The 22,500-nt window shown below is 45.0% G+C and overlaps 1 protein-coding gene and 2 long non-coding RNA genes across 20 annotated transcripts in view; 2 read left to right on the top strand and 1 right to left on the bottom strand.

Annotated features, from left to right (window-relative positions):
* The window catches only part of secisbp2l (SECIS binding protein 2-like), a 44,426-nt gene extending 31,153 nt beyond the window's left edge, over positions 1–13,273 (top strand). Inside the window, exons 11-20 of the mRNA XM_052516797.1 lie at positions 102–219; positions 362–529; positions 722–863; positions 2,187–2,380; positions 2,523–2,655; positions 2,866–3,031; positions 8,024–8,244; positions 8,670–8,824; positions 8,959–9,178; positions 9,505–13,273. Of these exons, the coding sequence (XP_052372757.1) occupies positions 102–219; positions 362–529; positions 722–863; positions 2,187–2,380; positions 2,523–2,655; positions 2,866–3,031; positions 8,024–8,244; positions 8,670–8,824; positions 8,959–9,178; positions 9,505–10,136 (2,149 nt within the window). The 3' untranslated portion in view covers positions 10,137–13,273. The remainder of the gene's footprint in view (positions 1–101; positions 220–361; positions 530–721; positions 864–2,186; positions 2,381–2,522; positions 2,656–2,865; positions 3,032–8,023; positions 8,245–8,669; positions 8,825–8,958; positions 9,179–9,504) is intronic.
* Positions 3,853–6,156, bottom strand: LOC127929132 (uncharacterized). 18 transcript variants are annotated; one of them, XR_008133319.1, is made up of 6 exons: positions 5,970–6,066; positions 5,229–5,927; positions 4,701–5,158; positions 4,488–4,576; positions 4,063–4,272; positions 3,863–4,022 (listed from the first exon to the last, which is right to left on the bottom strand). It is a non-coding gene; the product is annotated as an uncharacterized LOC127929132 (long non-coding RNA). The 18 variants fall into 18 exon arrangements; XR_008133326.1 differs by having other exon boundaries at positions 4,488–4,653; positions 4,988–5,158; XR_008133322.1 differs by having other exon boundaries at positions 4,488–5,158; positions 5,229–5,471; positions 5,514–5,927.
* LOC127929136 (uncharacterized) lies at positions 6,075–7,454 on the top strand. The gene is made up of 3 exons (XR_008133341.1): positions 6,075–6,160; positions 7,179–7,268; positions 7,423–7,454. It is a non-coding gene; the product is annotated as an uncharacterized LOC127929136 (long non-coding RNA).
* Positions 13,274–22,500: the final 9,227 nt, after the last annotated feature.

The raw sequence follows: 22,500 nt of genomic DNA, 5'->3' as shown, positions 1-22,500 counted from the left end.
AGAGAAGGTATTGTGAAGGAGGTATTGTGTGAACTAGTCTTCAGTCAGTGTGTAATGGTATGTTAGAGATGTACAAGTTAGGTGTTTGGTCAATTCTAAAGTCTGTTTCAGGATGAGGATGAGTTTCCAGAGCTGGTCTCAGGAGGGGCACAGAGGAACATCAAACCAGACCCTAACCCTTCCCAGAACCAACACCAGACCAAACTAACCAAGAACCTGGTGAGATACCGGCTAATCCTCCCTCCCTCCCTCCCTCCCTTGAGAATTTCACTTGTGTTTTTTTGGGGGGGGTTGCACCAAAGTGAGTAAAGGTTGACCACAAAACATTCTATCCTGTAGTAAACCCCCCTCCTCTCTCCAGCTGGATAACCTTCCAGAGAACTCTCCCATCAACATCGTCCAGACCCCCATCCCCATCACCACCTCCGTCCCCAAGAGGGCCAAGAGTCAGAGGAAGAAGGCCCTGGCCGCTGCCCTGGCTACAGCGCAGGAGTACTCTGAGATCAGCATGGAGCAGAGGAAACTACAGGTACCAGCATGCACTCTGTTAGCTTTCTAGGAAACTGCAGGTACCAACATACAATATCTTAGCTAGCTAGGAAACTACAGATACCAGCATGCACTGTCAGCTAGACATAGCGCAGGACTATAATGGAAAAACGGTTGCTAGTTGTATTATTCTACTGTGAGTGTGCTGAGCCAGTGTTGCTGTTCCCTGTAGGAGGCACTGACCAAAGCAGCAGGGAAGAAGAGTAAGACTCCAGTTCAGTTGGACCTGGGAGACATGCTGGCTGCTCTGGAGAAACAGCAGCAGGCCATGAAGGCTAGACAAATAACCAATACTAAACCACTGTCCTTCACAGGTACACACACACACCGCACCCACACCCACGCACCGCACCACACACCCACACACCGCACCACACACTCACACACCGCACCACACACTCACACCCCGCACCACACCCACGCACCGCACCACACACCGAACCCACACCCACGCACCGCACCACACACCCACACACCGCACCACACACTCACACACCGCACCACACACACCGCACCCCGCACACACACCGAACCCACACCCACGCACCACACACCCACACACCGCACCACACACTCACACACCGCACCACACACTCACACACCGCACCACACCCTCACACCCCACACCGCACCACACCCACGCACCGCACCCACACACGCACCGCACCACACACTCACACACCGCACCACACACTCACACACCACACCGCACCACACCCAAGCACCGCACCCACACACGCACCGCACCACATCCCCCCCCACACACACAGCACCCACACACCGCACCCACAGACCACAGACCACACACACACACACACACACACACCGCACCACACACGCACCACACACACACACCACACCGCACACACTGCAACCCACACACCGCACCACACACACCGCACCCGCACCACACACGCACCGCACACACACACACCACACCGCACACACTGCAACCCACACACACCGCACCACACACACACACCGCACCCGCACCACACACATACACTGCACCGTCACTTACCCTTTCTCTCTCTCTCTCTCTCTCTCTGTCTCTCTCTCTCTCTCTGACTGCCCTCTCTCTCTCTCTCTGACTGCTCTCTCTGACTGCTCTCTCTCTCTCTCTCTCTCTCTCTCTCTCTCTGACTGCTCTCTCTGACTGCCCTCTCTGACTGCCTCTCTCTGACTCTCTCTCTCTCTGACTGCTCTCTCTCTCTCTCTGACTGCCCTCTCTGACTGCCCTCTCTGACTGCCCTCTCTGACTGCCCTCTCTGACTGCCCTCTCTGACTGCCCTCTCTGACTGCCCTCTCTGACTGCCCTCTCTGACTGCCCTCTCTGACTGCTCTCTCTGACTGCTCTCAATTCAATTCAATTCAAGAGCTTTATTGGCATGGGAAACATGTGTTAACATTGCCAAAGCAAGTGAGGTAGACAACATACAAAGTGAATATATAAAGTGAAAAACAACAAATGAACAGTAAACATTACACATACAACAGTTTCAAAACAGTAAAGACATTACAAATGTCATATTATATATATATATATATACACAATGTACAAATCTCTCTGACTGCCCTCTCTCTCACTCTCTCTCTGACTGCTCTCTCTCTCTCTCTCTCTCTCTCTCTCTCTCCAGTGGGTACAGCAGCCCCGTTCCATGGTTCAGGGCCAGGTGCCGGGTCGGGAGCAGGGTCAGGTATAGTATCAATGTTGAAGGCCCAGCAGGCCCACTCTGCCCCCCTCAACATGCTGGACTCCAGCGCTCCACGCCTGAAGAGAGGGAAGGAGAGAGAGATCCCTAAAGTCAAACGACCTACCGCCCTGAAGAAGGTGAGAGGATAGATCTGTGTCTGAGGGGGAAGGGGTGTGTTGGTCTAACCCAGTCTCTGTTCTCTCTGTGTAGATCATTCTGAAGGAGTGTGAGGGGGAAGGGGTGTGTTGATCTAACCCAGTCTCTGTTCTCTCTGTGTAGATCATTCTGAAGGAGCGTGAGGGGAAGAGGGGGAAGGGGGGTGTGGATCAGATTGCTGCCAGCCAGGAAGAACAGGGAGAAGAGGAGCTACACTTCACTGACGACCTCACACGGGAACCTGCCTCTCAGGAGGGTAGGTACAGGGTCAGGGGTAAGAGAGAGGAGGAGCTACACTTCACTGATGACCTAACACGGGACCTTGGCAGAGTTTGCTCATTTTAGATCATTCCCTTGCTCTTAAAGTGAATTCTTGCAAACCAAAATGGTCCTACTGATCTGTGGTGTGATGTGGTGTTGTCTAATATACCCCCCTGTGATATTCTGCTCCATCTGTTTTCTGTAGAGAACGGTCTGAGCGTGCCCAGTGATGACGCGTCCCTGTCCCCGGCCAGTCAGAACTCTCCGTACAGCATCACGCCTGTTTCCCAGGGTTCCCCTGGCTCCTCTGGCATTGGCAGCCCCATGGCCTCTAACGCCATTACCAAGATACACAGCCGCCGCTTCAGAGAGTGAGTCTCACTCACTCACTCACTCACTCACTCACTCACTCACTCACTCACTAACACAGAGAGAAATTGCTTGGTACTGAGAATCCTAGTGGTTCAAATGTTACAAACTCATTTGGTGGGTTAGCAACACAGAAGCATTTAGTAACATAAATATCTATCCGCCCAATGGGTGTTTAGAGCAGGGCTATACAATTAGGACCTGTACGTACACACAGACAGGCACTGCTTTGTTTCTTAATGTCTTGGGTTGTAGGCCCTTTGTCTCAGCCCTTAAGCACTGTGTCAGACATCCTAGGACCTCTCTATGCCTCTCCTCTTCCTCACACCATATCATATCTACACCAGTGTTTCCCTCCTCCAGTCCCCCCAACAGCACACGTGGTTGAAGCCCCGGACAAACTCACCTGATTCAACTCATTGAGGGGATGATGATTAGTTGAATCAGGTGTTTGTCTGGAGCCACAACAAAACTGGTGTTGGACTGGAGTTGGAAACCTATTGAACTACACAATGGTGTGTGTGTGTTTTATAATATTGGTCGATGTATGCATGTGAGTGTTTTCTAATAGTGTTGTGTGTGTGTTCCTCTTAGGGTTGGGCCGATATATGATTAAATCTAATATTGTGATGTGCAAGACTGTACTCTAATTGAAATGTACAAATCAAAACAGTGCATTTTTAAGACTAAATTAATGACCTAAGCCTTATTTTTTGCTATACTATGATTATTTAATGATAATGTGACTAATATCTTAAATAAGATTCATAAAAATTCCACAGTCTGGAATGATGGAGTCATTAACGGTGCAAAACGATTATATCGGATATCGCAATATTTGGAGTACATATCGTTGAAGAGGCCTCCCCCTAGTGTGACCTAGTCCCTCTCTCTCACTGTCTCCAAGTGTTACCTAACCCTAGTCCCTCTCTCTCACTGTCTCCAAGTGTTACCTAACCCTAGTCCCTCTCTCTCACTGTCTCCAAGTGTTACCTAACCCTAGTCCCCCTCTCTCACTGTCTCCAAGTGTTACCTAACCCTAGTCCCTCTCTCTCTCACTGTCTCCAAGTGTTACCTAACCCTAGTCCCTCTCTCTCTCACTGTCTCCAAGTGTTACCTAACCCTAGTCCCTCTCTCTCTCACTGTCTCCAAGTGTTACCTAACCCTAGTCCCTCTCTCTCTCACTGTCTCCAAGTGTTACCTAACCCTAGTCCCTCTCTCTCTCACTGTCTCCAAGTGTTACCTAACCCTAGTCCCTCTCTCTCACTGTCTCCAAGTGTTACCTAACCCTAGTCCCTCTCTCTCACTGTCTCCAAGTGTTACCTAACCCTAGTCCTCTCTCTCACTGTCTCCAAGTGTTACCTAACCCCTCTCTCTCTCACTGTCTCCAAGTGTTACCTAACCCCTGTCTCCAAGTGTTACCTAACCCCTCTCTCTCTCACTGTCTCCAAGTGTTACCTAACCCTAGTCCCTCTCTCTCTCACTGTCTCCAAGTGTTACCTAACCCTAGTCCCTCTCTCTATCACTGTCTCCAAGTGTTACCTAACCTTAGTCCCTCTCTCTATCACTGTCTCCAAGTGTTACCTAACCCTAGTCCCTCTCTCTCACTGTCTCCAAGTGTTACCTAACCCTAGTCCCTGTCTCTATCACTGTCTCCAAGTGTTACCTAACCCTAGTCCCTCTCTCTATCACTGTCTCCAAGTGTTACCTAACCCTAGTCCCTCTCTCTATCACTGTCTCCAAGTGTTACCTAACCCTAGTCCCTCTCTCTATCACTGTCTCCAAGTGTTACCTAACCCTAGTCCCTCTCTCTATCACTGTCTCCAAGTGTTACCTAACCCTAGTCCCTCTCTCTATCACTGTCTCCAAGTGTTACCTAACCCTAGTCCCTCTCTATCACTGTCTCCAAGTGTTACCTAACCCTAGTCCCTCTCTCACTCACTGTCTCCAAGTGTTACCTAACCCTAGTCCCTCTCTCTCACTGTCTCCAAGTGTTACCTAACCCTAGTCCCTGTCTCTATCACTGTCTCCAAGTGTTACCTAACCCTAGTCCCTGTCTCTATCACTGTCTCCAAGTGTTACCTAACCTTAGTCCCTCTCTCTATCACTGTCTCCAAGTGTTACCTAACCTAGTCCCTCTCTCTATCACTGTCTCCAAGTGTTACTAACCCTAGTCCCTCTCTCAAAGTGTTACCTAACCCTAGTCCCTCTCTCTCACTGTCTCCAAGTGTTACCTAACCCTAGTCCCTGTCTCTATCACTGTCTCCAAGTGTTACCTAACCCTAGTCCCTGTCTCTATCACTGTCTCCAAGTGTTACCTAACCTTAGTCCCTCTCTCTATCACTGTCTCCAAGTGTTACCTAACCCTAGTCCCTCTCTCTCACTGTCTCCAAGTGTTACCTAACCCTAGTCCCTGTCTCTATCACTGTCTCCAAGTGTTACCTAACCCTAGTCCCTGTCTCTATCACTGTCTCCAAGTGTTACCTAACCCTAGTCCCTCTCTCTATCACTGTCTCCAAGTGTTACCTAACCCTAGTCCCTCTCTCTATCACTGTCTCCAAGTGTTACCTAACCCTAGTCCCTCTCTCTCACTGTCTCCAAGTGTTACCTAACCCTAGTCCCTGTCTCTATCACTGTCTCCAAGTGTTACCTAACCCTAGTCCCTGTCTCTATCACTGTCTCCAAGTGTTACCTAACCCTAGTCCCTCTCTCTATCACTGTCTCCAAGTGTTACCTAACCTTAGTCCCTCTCTCTATCACTGTCTCCAAGTGTTACCTAACCCTAGTCCCTCTCTCTCACTGTCTCCAAGTGTTACCTAACCCTAGTCCCTCTCTATCACTGTCTCCAAGTGTTACCTAACCCTAGTCCCTGTCTCTATCACTGTCTCCAAGTGTTACCTAACCCTAGTCCCTGTCTCACTCACTGTCTCCAAGTGTTACCTAACCCTAGTCCCTCTCTCTATCACTGTCTCCAAGTGTTACCTAACCCTAGTCCCTCTCTCTATCACTGTCTCCAAGTGTTACCTAACCCTAGTCCCTCTCTCACTGTCTCCAAGTGTTACCTAACCCTAGTCCCTCTCTCTCACTGTCTCCAAGTGTTACCTAACCCCTCTCTCACTCACTGTCTCCAAGTGTTACCTAACCCTAGTCCCTCTCGATCACTGTCTCCATGTACTGTAACCTGGTGTTGAATAAGGAGATGGATGAATGTGTTTATAATATTAGTGTGTGTATCTCTCTCTCTCCAGGTACTGTAACCAGGTGTTGAATAAGGAGATAGATTAATGTGTTTATAATATTAGTGTGTGTGTTTCTCTCTCTCTCCAGGTACTGTAACCAGGTGTTGAATAAGGAGATGGATGAATGTGTTTATAATATTAGTGTGTGTTTCTCTCTCTCTCCAGGTACTGTAACCAGGTGTTGAATAAGGAGATGGATGAATGTGTTTATAATATTAGTGTGTGTATCTCTCTCTCTCCAGGTACTGTAACCAGGTGTTGAATAAGGAGATAGATGAATGTGTTTATAATATTAGTGTGTGTTTCTCTCCCTCTCCAGGTACTGTAACCAGGTGTTGAATAAGGAGATAGATGAATGTGTTTATAATATTAGTGTGTGTATCTCTCTCTCTCCAGGTACTGTAACCAGGTGTTGAATAAGGAGATAGATGAATGTGTTTATAATATTAGTGTGTGTATCTCTCTCTCTCCAGGTACTGTAACCAGGTGTTGAATAAGGAGATAGATGAATGTGTTTATAATATTAGTGTGTGTATCTCTCTCTCTCCAGGTACTGTAACCAGGTGTTGAATAAGGAGATAGATGAATGTGTTTATAATATTAGTGTGTGTATCTCTCTCTCTCCAGGTACTGTAACCAGGTGTTGAATAAGGAGATGGATGAATGTGTTTATAATATTAGTGTTTCTCTCTCTCTCCAGGTACTGTAACCAGGTGTTGAATAAGGAGATGGATGAATGTGTTTATAATATTAGTGTGTGTTCTCTCTCTCTCCAGGTACTGTAACCAGGTGTTGAATAAGGAGATAGATGAATGTGTTTATAATATTAGTGTGTGTATACTGTAACCAGGTGTTGAATAAGTAGATGAATGTGTTTATAATATTAGTGTGTGTATCTCTCTCTCTCCAGGTACTGTAACCAGGTGTTGAATAAGGAGATGGATGAATGTGTTTATAATATTAGTGTGTGTATCTCTCTCTCTCCAGGTACTGTAACCAGGTGTTGAATAAGGAGATAGATGAATGTGTTTATAATATTAGTGTGTGTTTCTCTCCCTCTCCAGGTACTGTAACCAGGTGTTGAATAAGGAGATAGATGAATGTGTTTATAATATTAGTGTGTGTATCTCTCTCTCTCCAGGTACTGTAACCAGGTGTTGAATAAGGAGATAGATGAATGTGTTTATAATATTAGTGTGTGTATCTCTCTCTCTCCAGGTACTGTAACCAGGTGTTGAATAAGGAGATAGATGAATGTGTTTATAATATTAGTGTGTGTTTCTCTCTCTCTCCAGGTACTGTAACCAGGTGTTGAATAAGGAGATAGATGAATGTGTTTATAATATTAGTGTGTGTATCTCTCTCTCTCCAGGTACTGTAACCAGGTGTTGAATAAGGAGATAGATGAATGTGTTTATAATATTAGTGTGTGTATCTCTCTCTCTCCAGGTACTGTAACCAGGTGTTGAATAAGGAGATAGATGAATGTGTTTATAATATTAGTGTGTGTATCTCTCTCTCTCCAGGTACTGTAACCAGGTGTTGAATAAGGAGATAGATGAATGTGTTTATAATATTAGTGTGTGTATCTCTCTCTCTCCAGGTACTGTAACCAGGTGTTGAATAAGGAGATGGATGAATGTGTTTATAATATTAGTGTTTCTCTCTCTCTCCAGGTACTGTAACCAGGTGTTGAATAAGGAGATGGATGAATGTGTTTATAATATTAGTGTTTCTCTCTCTCTCTCTCTCCAGGTACTGTAACCAGGTGTTGAATAAAGAGATAGATGAGAGTGTGACGATGCTGCTGCAGGAACTGGTCCGGTTCCAGGAGAGGGTTTATCAGAAGGACCCCAGCAAAGCCAAGACCAAACGCAGACTGGTCATGGGCCTTAGAGAGGTCACCAAACACATGAAGCTCCACAAGATCAAGTGTGTCCTCATCTCACCCAACTGTGAGAAGATCCAGGCCAAAGGTCAGGGGTCATTCTTGTCATTAATCCTGGGTTATGTTTTTTGAAAAGCAGTGAACCACTGAGTGTACTACTTAACCAGGTCCAATAAGAACACAGGGTTTTGTTTTTGCGGTTGCTAAGCGTTTAGGTAGTGTGCCTATCTAAACATCACCCTGATCTTGGGGTGTGGCGTTCCAAATGCGTGCTAAGTTTATGAATATTTCAAATATTCATCCCCAATCGCCACTTTAGTGTCCACCAGAGAGCGGCAGCATATGCTCAGCACAGGCTGCATCAAATCTTCTACATAACTAGTGACTGTGTGTTGTCTATTGCAGGGGGTCTAGATGAGGCTCTGTAAAACATGATAGACAGCCATGCCCAGGGAGCAGGACTGTTTATAGTGGTAGTTCTACAGTAGTAGTGACTGTTATTTTATGTCCCAGGGGGTCTAGATGAGGCTCTGTACAACGTCATAGCCATGGCCAGAGAACAGGAGATCCCGTTTGTGTTTGCTCTGGGTAGGAAGGCTCTGGGACGCTGTGTCAACAAACTGGTGCCTGTCAGTGTGGTGGGCGTCTTCAACTTCTCTGGAGCAGAGGTAAGACGTTGAACACAACCTGTCTGCGTGTTTATAACGCCTGTTAATACTGTAACAAAAAGCAAATGGAAGTGTGTAAAGTCTTGATGTCTTTCTCTCTCCCCTCTCCGCCACCCCTCCCTCTCCTCCTCTAGGGTCTGTTTAACCGGCTAGTGTCTCTGACGGAGGATGCTCGTAAGTCCTACAAGGACATGGTGTCAGCGCTGGAGCAGGAGCAGGCTGAGGAGGCGCTGAAGAACGTCAAGAAGGTCACCCACCACATGGGCCACTCCAGGAACCCCTCCGCTGCCTCCGCCATCTCCTTCTGCTCCGTCATCTCTGAACCCATCTCTGAGGTCAACGAGAAGGAGTACGGTAAGAGATGACCCTGATCCCGACCTTTTAACCCTGACTCTGAACCCATCTCTGAGGTCAACGAGAAGAAGTACGGTAAGAGATGACCCTGATCCCGACCTTTTAACCCTGACTCTGAACCCATCTCTGAGATCAACGAGAAGAAGTACGGTAAGAGATGACCCTGACCTTTAACCCTGACTCTGACCCATCTCTGAGGTCAACGAGAAGGAGTACGGTAAGAGATGACCCTGGTCCCGACCTTTAACCCTGACTATGACCCATCTCTGAGATCAAAGAGGTCTCTCTCTTTACATGTGAATATAATCTGAAATGTCTCTCCTCAGAGACCAACTGGAGGAGTATGGTGGAATCGTCAGATGGGCTGGAGCCTGTGGAGGCTAAACCCAGCCATCCTGCTACTTCCTCTGGGTTGCAGAGAGACAACCAGCCCCCCTCCACCACCACCAACCGCAGCCCTTACTCCACTACCCTCCAGCTCAGAGCAGCCGTCCCTGCTCCAGGCTCAGGCCCGGGGGAGAGAGAGGAGGGCCGGGCAGACGACCGGTTGGAGCTGGCCTCCCAGCAGAGCACGGAAACAGGCAGTTTGGATGGGAGCTGCAGGGACCTCCTCAACTCCTCCATCACCTCCACCACCTCTACCCTGGTCCCCGGTATGCTGGAGGAGGCAGAGGAAGAGGAGGAGGAGGAGGAAGAGTACACACCAGAGCCCATCTCTGTGGAGGTGCCTGCGGTCATCAGCCGTATTGAGTCCTGGGTGTCTAAGACGCTGGAGAACCTTCAGCTGGGGAAGAGCCAGGACAGCACAGAGGAAGAGGAGGAAGAGGAGGAGGAGGGAGTGCAGAGTGAGGAGGAGGGAGTGCAGAGTGAGGAGGAAGAGGAGTTGGATTCTGCTGATGTCACAGAGACTGGGCTGGAGAAGACTGAGAAGATGGAGGACAATAATATCACTGGCTGATTAGACCTCATTCATCCCTCTCTTTCTCTTTTTTGTTTCTCGGTAAATTCGCTCTGTGTACACTCTGTCGCTCGATCTGTGTACACTCTGTCGCTCCATCTGTGTACACTCTGTCGCTCCATCTGTGTACACTCTGTCGCTCCATCTGTGTACACTCTGTCGCTCCATCTGTGTACACTCTGTCGCTCCATTTGTGTACACTCTGTCGCTCCATCTGTGTACACTCTGTCGCTCCATCTGTGTACACTCTGTCGCTCCATCTGTGTACACTCTGTCGCTCCATTTGTGTACACTCTGTCGCTCCATCTGTGTACACTCTGTCGCTCCATCTGTGTACACTCTGTCGCTCCTTCTGTGTACACTCTGTCGCTCCATCTGTGTACACTCTGTCGCTCCATCTGTGTACATTCCATCACTTGTCTTCCTCACCCCCCCTTCACACCTATTCCCCTAACCGGCACTCTTTCACCTCTATCACCCCCCCCCCCCTTCCCTCTTTCTCACAGTTGAACCAGCAACTCTCCTCTTCTATCTGTCTGGAACTTTGGACTTCAGACATTATCTCAGGAATCAGACCACACACACGCACACACACACAGGCAGTCCACACACACACAGATAGGCAGTCACACACACACACACACACACACACACACACACACACACACACACACACACACACACAGGCAGTCCACACACACACAGATAGGCAGTCACACACACACACAGGCAGTCCACACACACACAGATAGGCAGTCACACACAGGCAGTCCACACACACACAGATAGGCAGACACACACACACACGCACACACACACAGGCAGTCCACACACACACAGATAGGCAGTCACACACACACACACACAGACACACACACACACACACACACACACACACACACACACACACACACACACAGGCAGTCCACACACACACAGATAGGCAGACACACACACACACACACACACACACACACACACACACACAGGCAGTACACACACACACAGATAGGCAGTCACACACACAGACCAACCTGCAAACTACATTTACATTTACACCGACAACAGTATCTCTCCTGGTCTCTATGATGGATAGACTCCTCTGTTCCTCTCATCCTCCTCTCACTGATGTGGACCTGGAACAACTGCCTCAGCTAAACTGGTCTGGTCGGTCTGGCATCGACTGGTCTGGTCTGGCTAAGGGAAGCCCTGGTTCCCTTTCCACCACTCCAGGTTTCCCCAGGATAGGAAGAGGCTGTGAGGAGAGGCTTCCCCTCTGTCTGTATGACACAGAGCCCTTCAGATGATAGACCTGTCAGTGAGACTGCTGACTACAGACTAACTAGAAGAGAAGTCTCCCTCTGTCTGTATGACACAGAGCCCTTCAGATGATAGACCTGTCAGTGAGACTGCTGACTACAGACTAACTAGAAGAGAAGTCTCCTCTGTCATCCCTGGGTTATTCATAGTGGAGGTCTGGTGGTTCAGTCCAAGCAGAAGGTTGCTGAGCCCCTGCAGGGCTGAGAGTTTACAGATGGAAGTGTGTGTGTGTGTCTCTGTCCCATCATCAAGACTTGTGTTACATTGTTGTCATCCTTCCCATGTTTCTCTGTCTCCCAAAACCGATCTAAAACCTTGTTAGGATTACAAAATTCTCTGCTTTTCCAGGAATCCCGGTTGGAAGGTTCACAGAATCTGTTGGGAATAAGCAGAAAATACCTAGTCCTCCAACCTTGGAATTTCGGGAAAGTTGCTGGAATGTGCAAACCTACAGGATGTGTTTCTGCCATCGGTTAACCATCACAGTAATCATGTATTATCTTCAGTGGGTGGGCTTTTAAAGGGGCATATCACCACTTTTTAACTTCCTAGTCATTATCTCCAGGACCAAACCAATGTCTACTAATGTGAAAATGGCGTGTTAAAATTAATGGCGTGTCCCTTGAAAACATGAATGATATGACATGTCACATGACATATACTAACAGTAACTGAAGCCAGAACAAATGTCTGATGTACATAACCTGTATAGCTGTTTCTGAGACTCTTTAACCTGTAATATTGATGATAATATTGACAAGTGTTCATCTGTTTGGGGTTGTTTTCTGAGTGGATTGTTTGTTGTTGCTAGCTGACTTCTGTGTTTTACTATAGCCTCTGGTTTCATTTGGTTTAGGTCCCAGTCCATTGACTGGTGGCAGTGTGGGCGTGTTTGTTGGGGTGGGCAGGTAAATGTACTGTAACTAGCTATTATCAGAGACTGTTTGGGTTTGAAGCTGACAGGTAGTCCAACTTGACCCAGGACATGTGACTCACTGGTAACAGAGGGGTCAAAGGGAGGAGCCACCACAGGAGCCTCAGAATATTCATGAAGTAATTATCCACCTCACCAGTTATAACCATGTAAATAAAATGTGAACAATTAAAATGTTTGAACTACAGTGTATTAAACACCCCAATCACCTTTTTCTTAAAGCCATTTGATATAAAAAATGTGAATAAGTTGATAATGATGGGAAATGATATAAATCAAGTCATGTATTATTAGATGGAGGAGGATGCCATGTATAGGAGTGGCATGCTGGGTCATATGCAATATGAAGGAAGGAGGGATGAGAGGGAGTTGTGTAATAAATAGACACAGTTAGGAGTTGGGTCAATTCATTTTCAATTCAGGAAGTGAATTGAAATTTGACTGACAAAAAATGTCATTGAGAAAAAAAACTTATGTCATTTGAAAACGGACCATGTTTTCTATGAGTATTTTCTGAATGAGTTGAATTGAGCCCTTCCCTGATACAGGTGATAACGACGGTGTGTCTAGTACTAAAATGTATGCTGGCTGTGTGCAGGTTTCTCAGTAACTAACTCTCATCAGTGTGTTTTGGAGCCATGACAACCAGTGTGTCCTTTGCACTATGTAAATACCATAATACTTGTAACAACCACCTGGTAACTAATGTCAAAACAAAATGGTTGAATGAAGTAGCTTTTCTTTTCTCAGTGTGTCCCTGGTCTTTCTATGTCTCTCTTACTGACTGTACAGCAACATGTAGAGGCTTTTCTCATAACATTACTGTTCTCTTCTCCATCTGGACTGATGAATAATGTCATTAAAATGTTCTTTAAGTAAACTACATACACTCCTGTCTTTTATATTGTCTTGTCTATTTGTTGCATGTAAATCTCCTATATGATTGATAGGGATCTTTGTGTAACTAGGACTATTAGCCTAAAGCACGTGTCAAACTCCAGTCCTCGAGGGTCGGGTGTCTGAGGAATTTTGCACCTCCCTTGTACTGATTGATCAATTAAGGTAATTCATTGATTAGTTAGGAACTCCCCTCAGCTGGTTGTCTAGGTCCTAATTGATTAGTTAGGAACTCCCCTCAGCTAGTTGTCTAGGTCCTAATTGATTAGTTAGGAACTCCCCTCAGCTGGTTGTCTAGGTCCTAATTGATTAGATAGGAACTCTCCTCAACTGGTTGTCTAGGTCCTAATTGATTAGTTAGGAACTCCCCTCAGCTAGTTGTCTAGGTCCTAATTGATTAGTTAGGAACTCCCCTCAGCTGGTTGTCTAGGTCCTAATTGATTAGTTAGGAACTCCCCTCAGCTGGTTGTCTAGGTCCCAATTGATTAGTTAGGAACTCCCCTCAGCTAGTTGTCTAGGTCCTAATTGATTAGTTAGGAACTCCCCTCAGCTGGTTGTCTAGGTCCTAATTGATTAGTTAGGAACTCCTCTCAGCTGGTTGTCTAGGTCTTAATTGGACACAAATGAAAGGAAATGACAAACCAGCAGACACATGTCTCTTCAGGAATTTAGTTTGACACCCTAAACTTTGGTTTATTGCTAATCCAATATGGCCGCCTGAATCCTGCTTACTTACTGCATTGGCACGGATAGAGCAATGAGACCGATATATCACTGGCTGTTTAAATGTGAAGCACCCTGTTGGTGTTTCCACTCACTACAAAACATGATGATGAGAGGAAGCCCACTGGTGGGCAGTGGGAAAAGATGGAACCAGATGGATTTTGTCAGACATTCTGTACATTTTCTCATCGACGAAACCTTTGATCTCTACAGTTTTCTGTTTTCAAAACTAGAAACTAGAGTGGACTAAGTATTGTAGACTTTACCTTTTGCAACATATTTTAAGATTGCGCTGTTTAGAAGGAGTGCAAAGGTGAATTGAGTTATTGTACATGCACACTTCACAGAGTAGGCGTTCCCTAACAGAAATATGCAAATGTATACTAAACACGCCATTAGGATATCACTAGCGCATGCTTCTTCTGCCCGCCATGACTAATTTGTTCCCATTGGAAATGACAAGCTGTGGTCTATCTTGTTTAGTTATACAAATCTTTGGCATTGGTGATACATTGGGTTGTTATTTGTGAACCCAACTAAGCTCAGTAAGTCAGAGAAAACAGGTTGGCCTAGAGGATAAAACTTGAATTCAAACGTAGTGTCTCGAGGGGGAAAAAACTGCATTTATGTCTTATTATTTAACTTCTTGTCCGTATGTTAAAACATGAAAATAGCTCCCATGCTGTACAACCAAGAAGTGGACCTCCAGTGTAGTTCTGACCAATTATATATCATATTTATACGTTTCTTCTGATACAGATTTAGTGTGTATCAACTGTAGGTGTTAGTCAAGTACATCTATTCTGGAGTATCTTACAGACTATTCTCTAATGTTTTCTTTTATTTATGTTTATATAAAAGTATCAGTAACTATCACAAGTTCAGGCTTCTGCTGACAGTATCCTATTGGTTATTGTCTTCCCACAGTCTTGTGTTTGTGTTCACTGGTTAGCCTTTCTGAGAGACACTTTTTGAGTGAGACACTTTCTGAGAGAGACATTTGTCTCCTGGAGAGACATGTTATACTCAATGGAGCCTGAGGGAGATCCTGGAGTCCTGAGCAGGAGGTGAGTCAGAGAGAGAGAGGCTGTCTGAGGGAGATCCTGGAGTCCTGAGCAGGAGGTGAGTCAGAGAGAGAGGCTGAGGGAGATCCTGGAGTCCTGAGCAGGAGGTGAGTCAGAGAGAGAGGCTGAGGGAGATCCTGGAGTCCTGAGCAGGAGGTGAGTTAGAGAGAGAGGCTGAGGGAGATCCTGGAGTCCTGAGCAAGAGGTGAGTTAGAGAGAGAGTCTGAGGGAGATCCTGGAGTCCTGAGCAGGAGGTGAGTCAGAGAGAGAGGCTGTCTGAGGGAGATCCTGGAGTCCTGAGCAGGAGGTGAGTCAGAGAGAGAGGCTGAGGGAGATCCTGGAGTCCTGAGCAGGAGGTGAGTCAGAGAGAGAGGCTGAGGGAGATCCTGGAGTCCTGAGCAGGAGGTGAGTTAGAGAGAGAGGCTGAGGGAGATCCTGGAGTCCTGAGCAAGAGGTGAGTCAGAGAGAGAGGCTGTTTGAGGGAGATCCTGGAGTCCTGAGCAGGAGGTGAGTCAGAGAGAGAGGTTGTCTGAGGGAGATCCTGGAGTCCTGAGCAGGAGGTGAGTCAGAGAGAGAGGCTGTCTGAGGGAGATCCTGGAGTCCTGAGCAGGAGGTGAGTCAGAGAGAGAGGCTGAGGGAGATCCTGGAGTCCTGAGCAGGAGATGAGTTAGAGAGAGAGGCTGTCTGAGGGAGATCCTGGAGTCCTGAGCAGGAGGTGAGTCAAAGAGAGAGGCTGTCTGAGGGAGATCCTGGAGTCCTGAGCAGGAGGTGAGTCAGAGAGAGAGGCTGTCTGAGGGATAACCACTAACCAAGGCTCAGTTTAATGACACTAAAGACTCTACAACACATCACATTACACACTACACAATAACGTTCACTCTCCCAAATACCAACGACATGGGTCCTTCCACAAAATGCCTTCTGCGTCCCTTTGATACTTTAAGTAGAAATTATGCACCAATATTAAAAGCCTGTTATATTCAATGAAGTGCCCTTTAATATAGATTACATTGATACAGTGATAGAATTAAATTAATCAAACAAAAATGCATATGAATTAAGACTTGCTAAAGTGCCAAGATTCAGCATTTTGACATGTCCCTCTGTGCCCCCTCTGTCACTTCCAAGAAGATTTGCCCCATGAACCCAACATGTATCCAGGTTTTCTCCATCATTGTAAAGCCCTAATTATTCTGTTGCTTTGACACTCATTCTGAAAATTATTCTATATTTCATGTGATGATTAATTTTAAGTTAAAAAGAAAGTGTCCCTCATTTTAAGTTAAACCTGTTAAGTGAACTGAACTCTCATTTTAATATTCTAAAGAAACATTGAACATCTAATAGTCAAATCATAGTGTAAAAGCAGGTGTGTTGGTTGTAGTTTTTTAGGCCATTTTCTGGTGTTTTACAAATCTGTCTTTCTGCCCCTGAACAGGCAGTTAACCCACTGTTCCTAGGCCGTCATTGAAAATAAGAATGTGTTCTTAACTGACTTGCCTAGTAAAATAAAGGTAAAATAAAATAAAAACAACAACACGTACATATATATATATAAAACCAATAACAACACGTACATATATAAAACCAATAACAGCATGTACATATATAAAACCAATAACAACACGTACATATATAAAACCAATAACAACATGTACATATATAAAACCAATAACAGCATGTACATATATAAAACCAATAACAACATGTACATATATAAAACCAATAACAACACGTACATATATAAAACCAATAACAACATGTACATATATAAAACCAATAACAACATGTACATATATAAAACCAATAACAGCATGTACATATATAAAACCAATAACAACATGTACATATATAAAACCAATAACAACACGTACATATATAAAGCCAATAACAACACGTACATATATAAAACCAATAACAACACGTACATATATAAAACCAATAACAACACATACATATATAAAACCAATAACAACACGTACATATATAAAACCAATAACAACACGTACATATATAAAACCAATAACAACACGTACATATATAAAACCAATAACAACATGTACATATATAAAACCAATAACAACATGTACATATATAAAACCAATAACAGCATGTACATATATAAAACCAATAACAACATGTACATATATAAAACCAATAACAACACGTACATATATAAAACCAATAACAACACGTACATATATAAAACCAATAACAACACGTACATATATAAAACCAATAACAACACGTACATATATAAAACCAATAACAACACGTACATATATAAAACCAATAACAACATGTACATATATACAACCAATAACAACACGTACATATATAAAACCAATAACAGCATGTACATATATAAAACCAATAACAACACGTACATATATAAAACCAATAACAACATGTACATATATAAAACCAATAACAACATGTACATATATAAAACCAATAACAACACGTACATATATAAAACCAATAACAACATGTACATATATAAAACCAATAACAACACGTACATATATAAAACCAATAACAACATGTACATATATAAAACCAATAACAACACGTACATATATAAAACCAATAACAACATGTACATATATAAAACCAATAACAACATGTACATATATAAAACCAATAACAACATGTACATATATAAAACCAATAACAACACGTACATATATAAAACCAATAACAACATGTACATATATAAAACCAATAACAACACGTACATATATAAAACCAATAACAACATGTACATATATAAAACCAATAACAACATGTACATATATAAAACCAATAACAACACGTACATATATAAAACCAATAACAACACGTACATATATAAAACCAATAACAACACGTACATATATAAAACCAATAACAACACGTACATATATAAAACCAATAACAACATGTACATATATAAAACCAATAACAACACGTACATATATAAAACCAATAACAACATGTACATATATAAAACCAATAACAACATGTACATATATAAAACCAATAACAACATGTACATATATAAAACCAATAACAACACGTACATATATAAAACCAATAACAACACGTACATATATAAAACATTGTAATATGTTACAAAAAAGGTCAAAGTAAAACAAACGAATGAATGAATATATAAATACATGAACTATAGTATCTTATTTGTTGTGTTGTGTCAAGCAGGAGAGAGTGGAGTCTCCTGCTCCCACCTGTCCACCTATGAAGAGTGACAAGTCAATGGAGCGACCCGATACCAACATCCAGCCTCCTGACCCAAGGTGAGAGGGATGATAGAAGCTTGGTCAGACTGCAACAAGCTGAAGTAATGTTGCATGCCAGGCTCCTGAGACCCAGCCCATATATGTTAGTCAGCTGAGCAAGTAGGCATTAGCTTAAATTTAGCAGACGCTCTTACCCAGAGCAATTTACAGGAGCAATTAGGGTTAAGTGCCTTGCTCAAGGGCACATCGACAGATTTTTCAACTTTCAGTTGCTTGCCCACCACTCTCAAACCCGAGGCTACCAGCTTGTGAAGCTAGGGTGTGACTTCAGGTCTCAAGCAAGGTTGCTTATCATGTTACAATGCCATCGTTCCGTTATTTCCATTGCACCAGGCAAGCTCAATCAGGCACATCTAGCTAAAGTACGGCCATTGTTGTCTTAAGCAAAGCATGTAACCTATAAACTACAAGGGTAATGCTCTGTTGTGCTGCTCCCAGCTAGTTGATTGACGAGTGTGTCAGGGGGCGGGGTACTGAGACAGTAAAATACTAACTTCTACAATACATTTAAAAAACATGTATTCAAGGAAATTTGAAAACAACAATACTTATGAATAATAGTTAGCGAAGATGTTGTGAAGCTTGTTATGAATGATATTGCAGCATAATGATGTTATGACTGGTCTCCTAAAGGTGATATAAACACCATTCAAGTAGTGTTAGCTACTTATTGTTTGTTTTATTTTAGACCAATCAGACAATATTCTGGTCAGTGTGTGTTACTCTACAGTTAGTCATTTTAATGAACAGCCCTGTGTGTGTGTCTGCCACAAAGTGATCTGACACTGATCTGACAATCAAGTCTACTCTCGAGGATGGATACTGGACTGTGTGCCTGACGGGCACAAGGCTCTCTCTGTCCCCTTAGTATATATGCAGTCTATATCAGGAACAGTGGCTCTTGTATATTAATCAGTGTTGACCGTTGAACCCATCTATAGGTCAGTATGGAAAAGAACAGGAGGTACAGGAGGGACTTCTGTTGTTTAGTGTTTCCTGAGGAAGTTCAGTGTGTTTTGTTCTGGTGTTGTTGATGTGATTCTATTATCACACACCGGTGCTGTACCTCCCTCTAGTGGCTGGTGTCTGCACCACATCTGTCTGCAAATCCTGTTTGATCAACATGTGTGAATAGAAACGCTCCATAGATCATGATGTGTTGAAGGCTCTGTGTCTGCTTCATAAGGCTCTGTGTCTGCTTCATAAGGCTCTGTGTCTGCTTCATAAGGCTCTGTGTCTGCTTCATAAGGCTCTGTGTCTGCTTCATAAGGCTCTGTGTCTGCTTCATAAGGCTCTGTGTCTGCTTCATAAGGCTCTGTGTCTGCTTCATAAGGCTCTGTGTCTGCTTCATAAGGGCTCTGTGTCTGCTTCATAAGGCTCTGTGTCTGCTTCATAAAGCTCTGTGTCTGCTTCATAAGGGCTCTGTGTCTGCTTCATAAGACTCGGTGTCTGCTTCATAAGGCCCTGTGTCTGCTTCATAAGGCTCTGTGTCTGCTTCATAAGGCTCTGTGTCTGCTTCATAAGGCTCTGTGTCTGCTTCATAAGGCTCTGTGTCTGCTTCATAAGGCCCTGTGTCTGCTTTATAAGACTCTGTGTCTGCTTCATAAGGCCCTGTGTCTGCTTCATAAGGCTCTGTGTCTGCTTCATAAGGCTCTGTGTCTGCTTCATAAGGCTCTGTGTCTGCTTCATAAGGCTCTGTGTCTGCTTCATAAGGCTCTGTGTCTGCTTCATAAGGCCCTGTGTCTGCTTCATAAAGCTCTGTGTCTGCTTCATAAGGCCCTGTGTCTGCTTCATAAGGCTCTGTGTCTGCTTCATAAGACTCTGTGTCTGCTTCATAAGGCTCTGTGTCTGCTTCATAAGGCTCTGTGTCTGCTTCATAAGGCCCTGTGTCTGCTTCATAAGGCCCTGTGTCTGCTTCATAAAGCTCTGTGTCTGCTTCATAAGACTCTGTGTCTGCTTCATAAGGCTCTGTGTCTGCTTCATAAGGCCCTGTGTCTGCTTCATAAGGCCCTGTGTCTGCTTCATAAAGCTCTGTGTCTGCTTCATAAGACTTGGTGTCTGCTTCATAAGGCTCTGTGTCTGCTTTATAAGACTCTGTGTCTGCTTTATAAGACTCTGTGTCTGCTTCATAAGGCCCTGTGTCTGCTTCATAAGGCCCTGTGTCTGCTTCATAAAGCTCTGTGTCTGCTTCATAAGACTCGGTGTCTGCTTCATAAGGCTCTGTGTCTGCTTCATAAGGCTCTGTGTCTGCTTCATAAGGCTCTGTGTCTGCTTCATAAGGCTCTGTGTCTGCTTCATAAGGCTCATAGGGCAGATGTTTCTGCATTGGCAATAAGTACATTTACATTTACATTTAAGTCATTTAGCAGACGCTCTTATCCAGAGCGACTTACAAATTGGTGCATTCACCTTATGCCATCCAGTGGAACAGCCACTTTACAATAGTGCATCTCAATCTTTTAAGGGGGGGGGGTGAGAAGGATTACTTTATCCTATCCTAGGTATTCCTTAAAGAGGTGGGGTTTCAGGTGTCTCCGGAAGGTGGTGATTGACTCCGCTGTCCTGGCGTCGTGAGGGAGTTTGTTCCACCATTGGGGAGCCAGAGCAGCGAACAGTTTTGACTGGGCTGAGCGGGAACTGTACTTCCTCAGTGATAGGGAGGCGAGCAGGCCAGAGGTGGATGAACGCAGTGCCCTTGTTTGGGTGTAGGGCCTGATCAGAGCCTGGAGGTACTGAGGTGCCGTTCCCCTCACAGCTCCGTAGGCAAGCACCATGGTCTTGTAGCGGATGCGAGCTTCAACTGGAAGCCAGTGGAGAGAGCGGAGGAGCGGGGTGACGTGAGAGAACTTGGGAAGGTTGAACACCAGACGGGCTGCGGCGTTCTGGATGAGTTGTAGGGTTTAATGGCACAGGCAGGGAGCCCAGCCAACAGCGAGTTGCAGTAATCCAGACGGGAGATGACAAGTGCCTGGATTAGGACCTGCGCCGCTTCCTGTGTGAGGCAGGGTCGTACTCTGCGGATGTTGTAGAGCATGAACCTACAGGAACGGGCCACCGCCTTGATGTTAGTTGAGAACGACAGGGTGTTGTCCAGGATCACGCCAAGGTTCTTAGCGCTCTGGGAGGAGGACACAATGGAGTTGTCAACCGTGATGGCGAGATCATGGAACGGGCAGTCCTTCCCCGGGAGGAAGAGCAGCTCCGTCTTGCCGAGGTTCAGCTTGAGGTGGTGATCCGTCATCCACACTGATATGTCTGCCAGACATGCAGAGATGCGATTCGCCACCTGGTCATCAGAAGGGGGAAAGGAGAAGAACCAAGTACCAACTGCATGTATTCCATGCATACCAATAAAGCATCATTGAATTGATTTTTACCAGAAACACATACATGTTGACCAGCTCTGGGGGAATTCCCCAGGAGTGTAATAACGATTCACCACTAGAGCAATCTGTCTTCTTACTAATGAGGAAGAATGTCTGTCCATCTGCCAACTCCAAACACCATGTTACTCATAGACCGTAAAAAGCTGGAAACGACCCCTCCCAGCTATCTGTCGCTAACACTCTGACTCTATCCTTCTCTTCAGACCGAGTTCTCTATCTCTTATACTCTCTCTCTCTCTCTCTATTCCCTCCCTCCCTCTTTCTGAGTCAGAGACTTCGCCCAACACGACCAAGAACAACAATGACCTAGAGCGGTGATGTCATCCTCTCTGACAGGGTCCTACTGCACGTGTGCCATGTGAGTTAACCTCTGAGGTCACACTCTGACCCTTGATCCCTGATGCCACCCTGAACACGGCTCAACACACACACATACACACATGCACATGCTTGCAGGCACACACACACACAGGTACAACTGTTGTGTCCATATTCTTTTTCATGACAGAGCTCCTGTCTCTATTGGACAGAGGGTGTGGCGTTTAGGGAAGGTGGGAGTTGAGGGGTTTTCACAGTGATCATTTTGGGAGTTCCAGTGAGAAGCCTAATGCCTGCAGGCAGCTGAAAATACACACTACAGATACGTTTTCTGTGTGTGAGAGAGAGAGAGAGAGAAAGAGGGAGAGAGAGAGAGAGAGAGAGAGAGAGAGAGAGAGAGAGAGAGAGAGAGAGAGAGAGAGA

This window comes from Oncorhynchus keta, unplaced genomic scaffold (genome assembly GCF_023373465.1).
Source record: "Oncorhynchus keta strain PuntledgeMale-10-30-2019 unplaced genomic scaffold, Oket_V2 Un_scaffold_5444_pilon_pilon, whole genome shotgun sequence".
NCBI lineage: Eukaryota > Metazoa > Chordata > Actinopteri > Salmoniformes > Salmonidae > Oncorhynchus > Oncorhynchus keta.
Note: the sequence above shows the minus strand (reverse complement) of the source record. Positions and strands in the feature narration are given on the sequence as shown.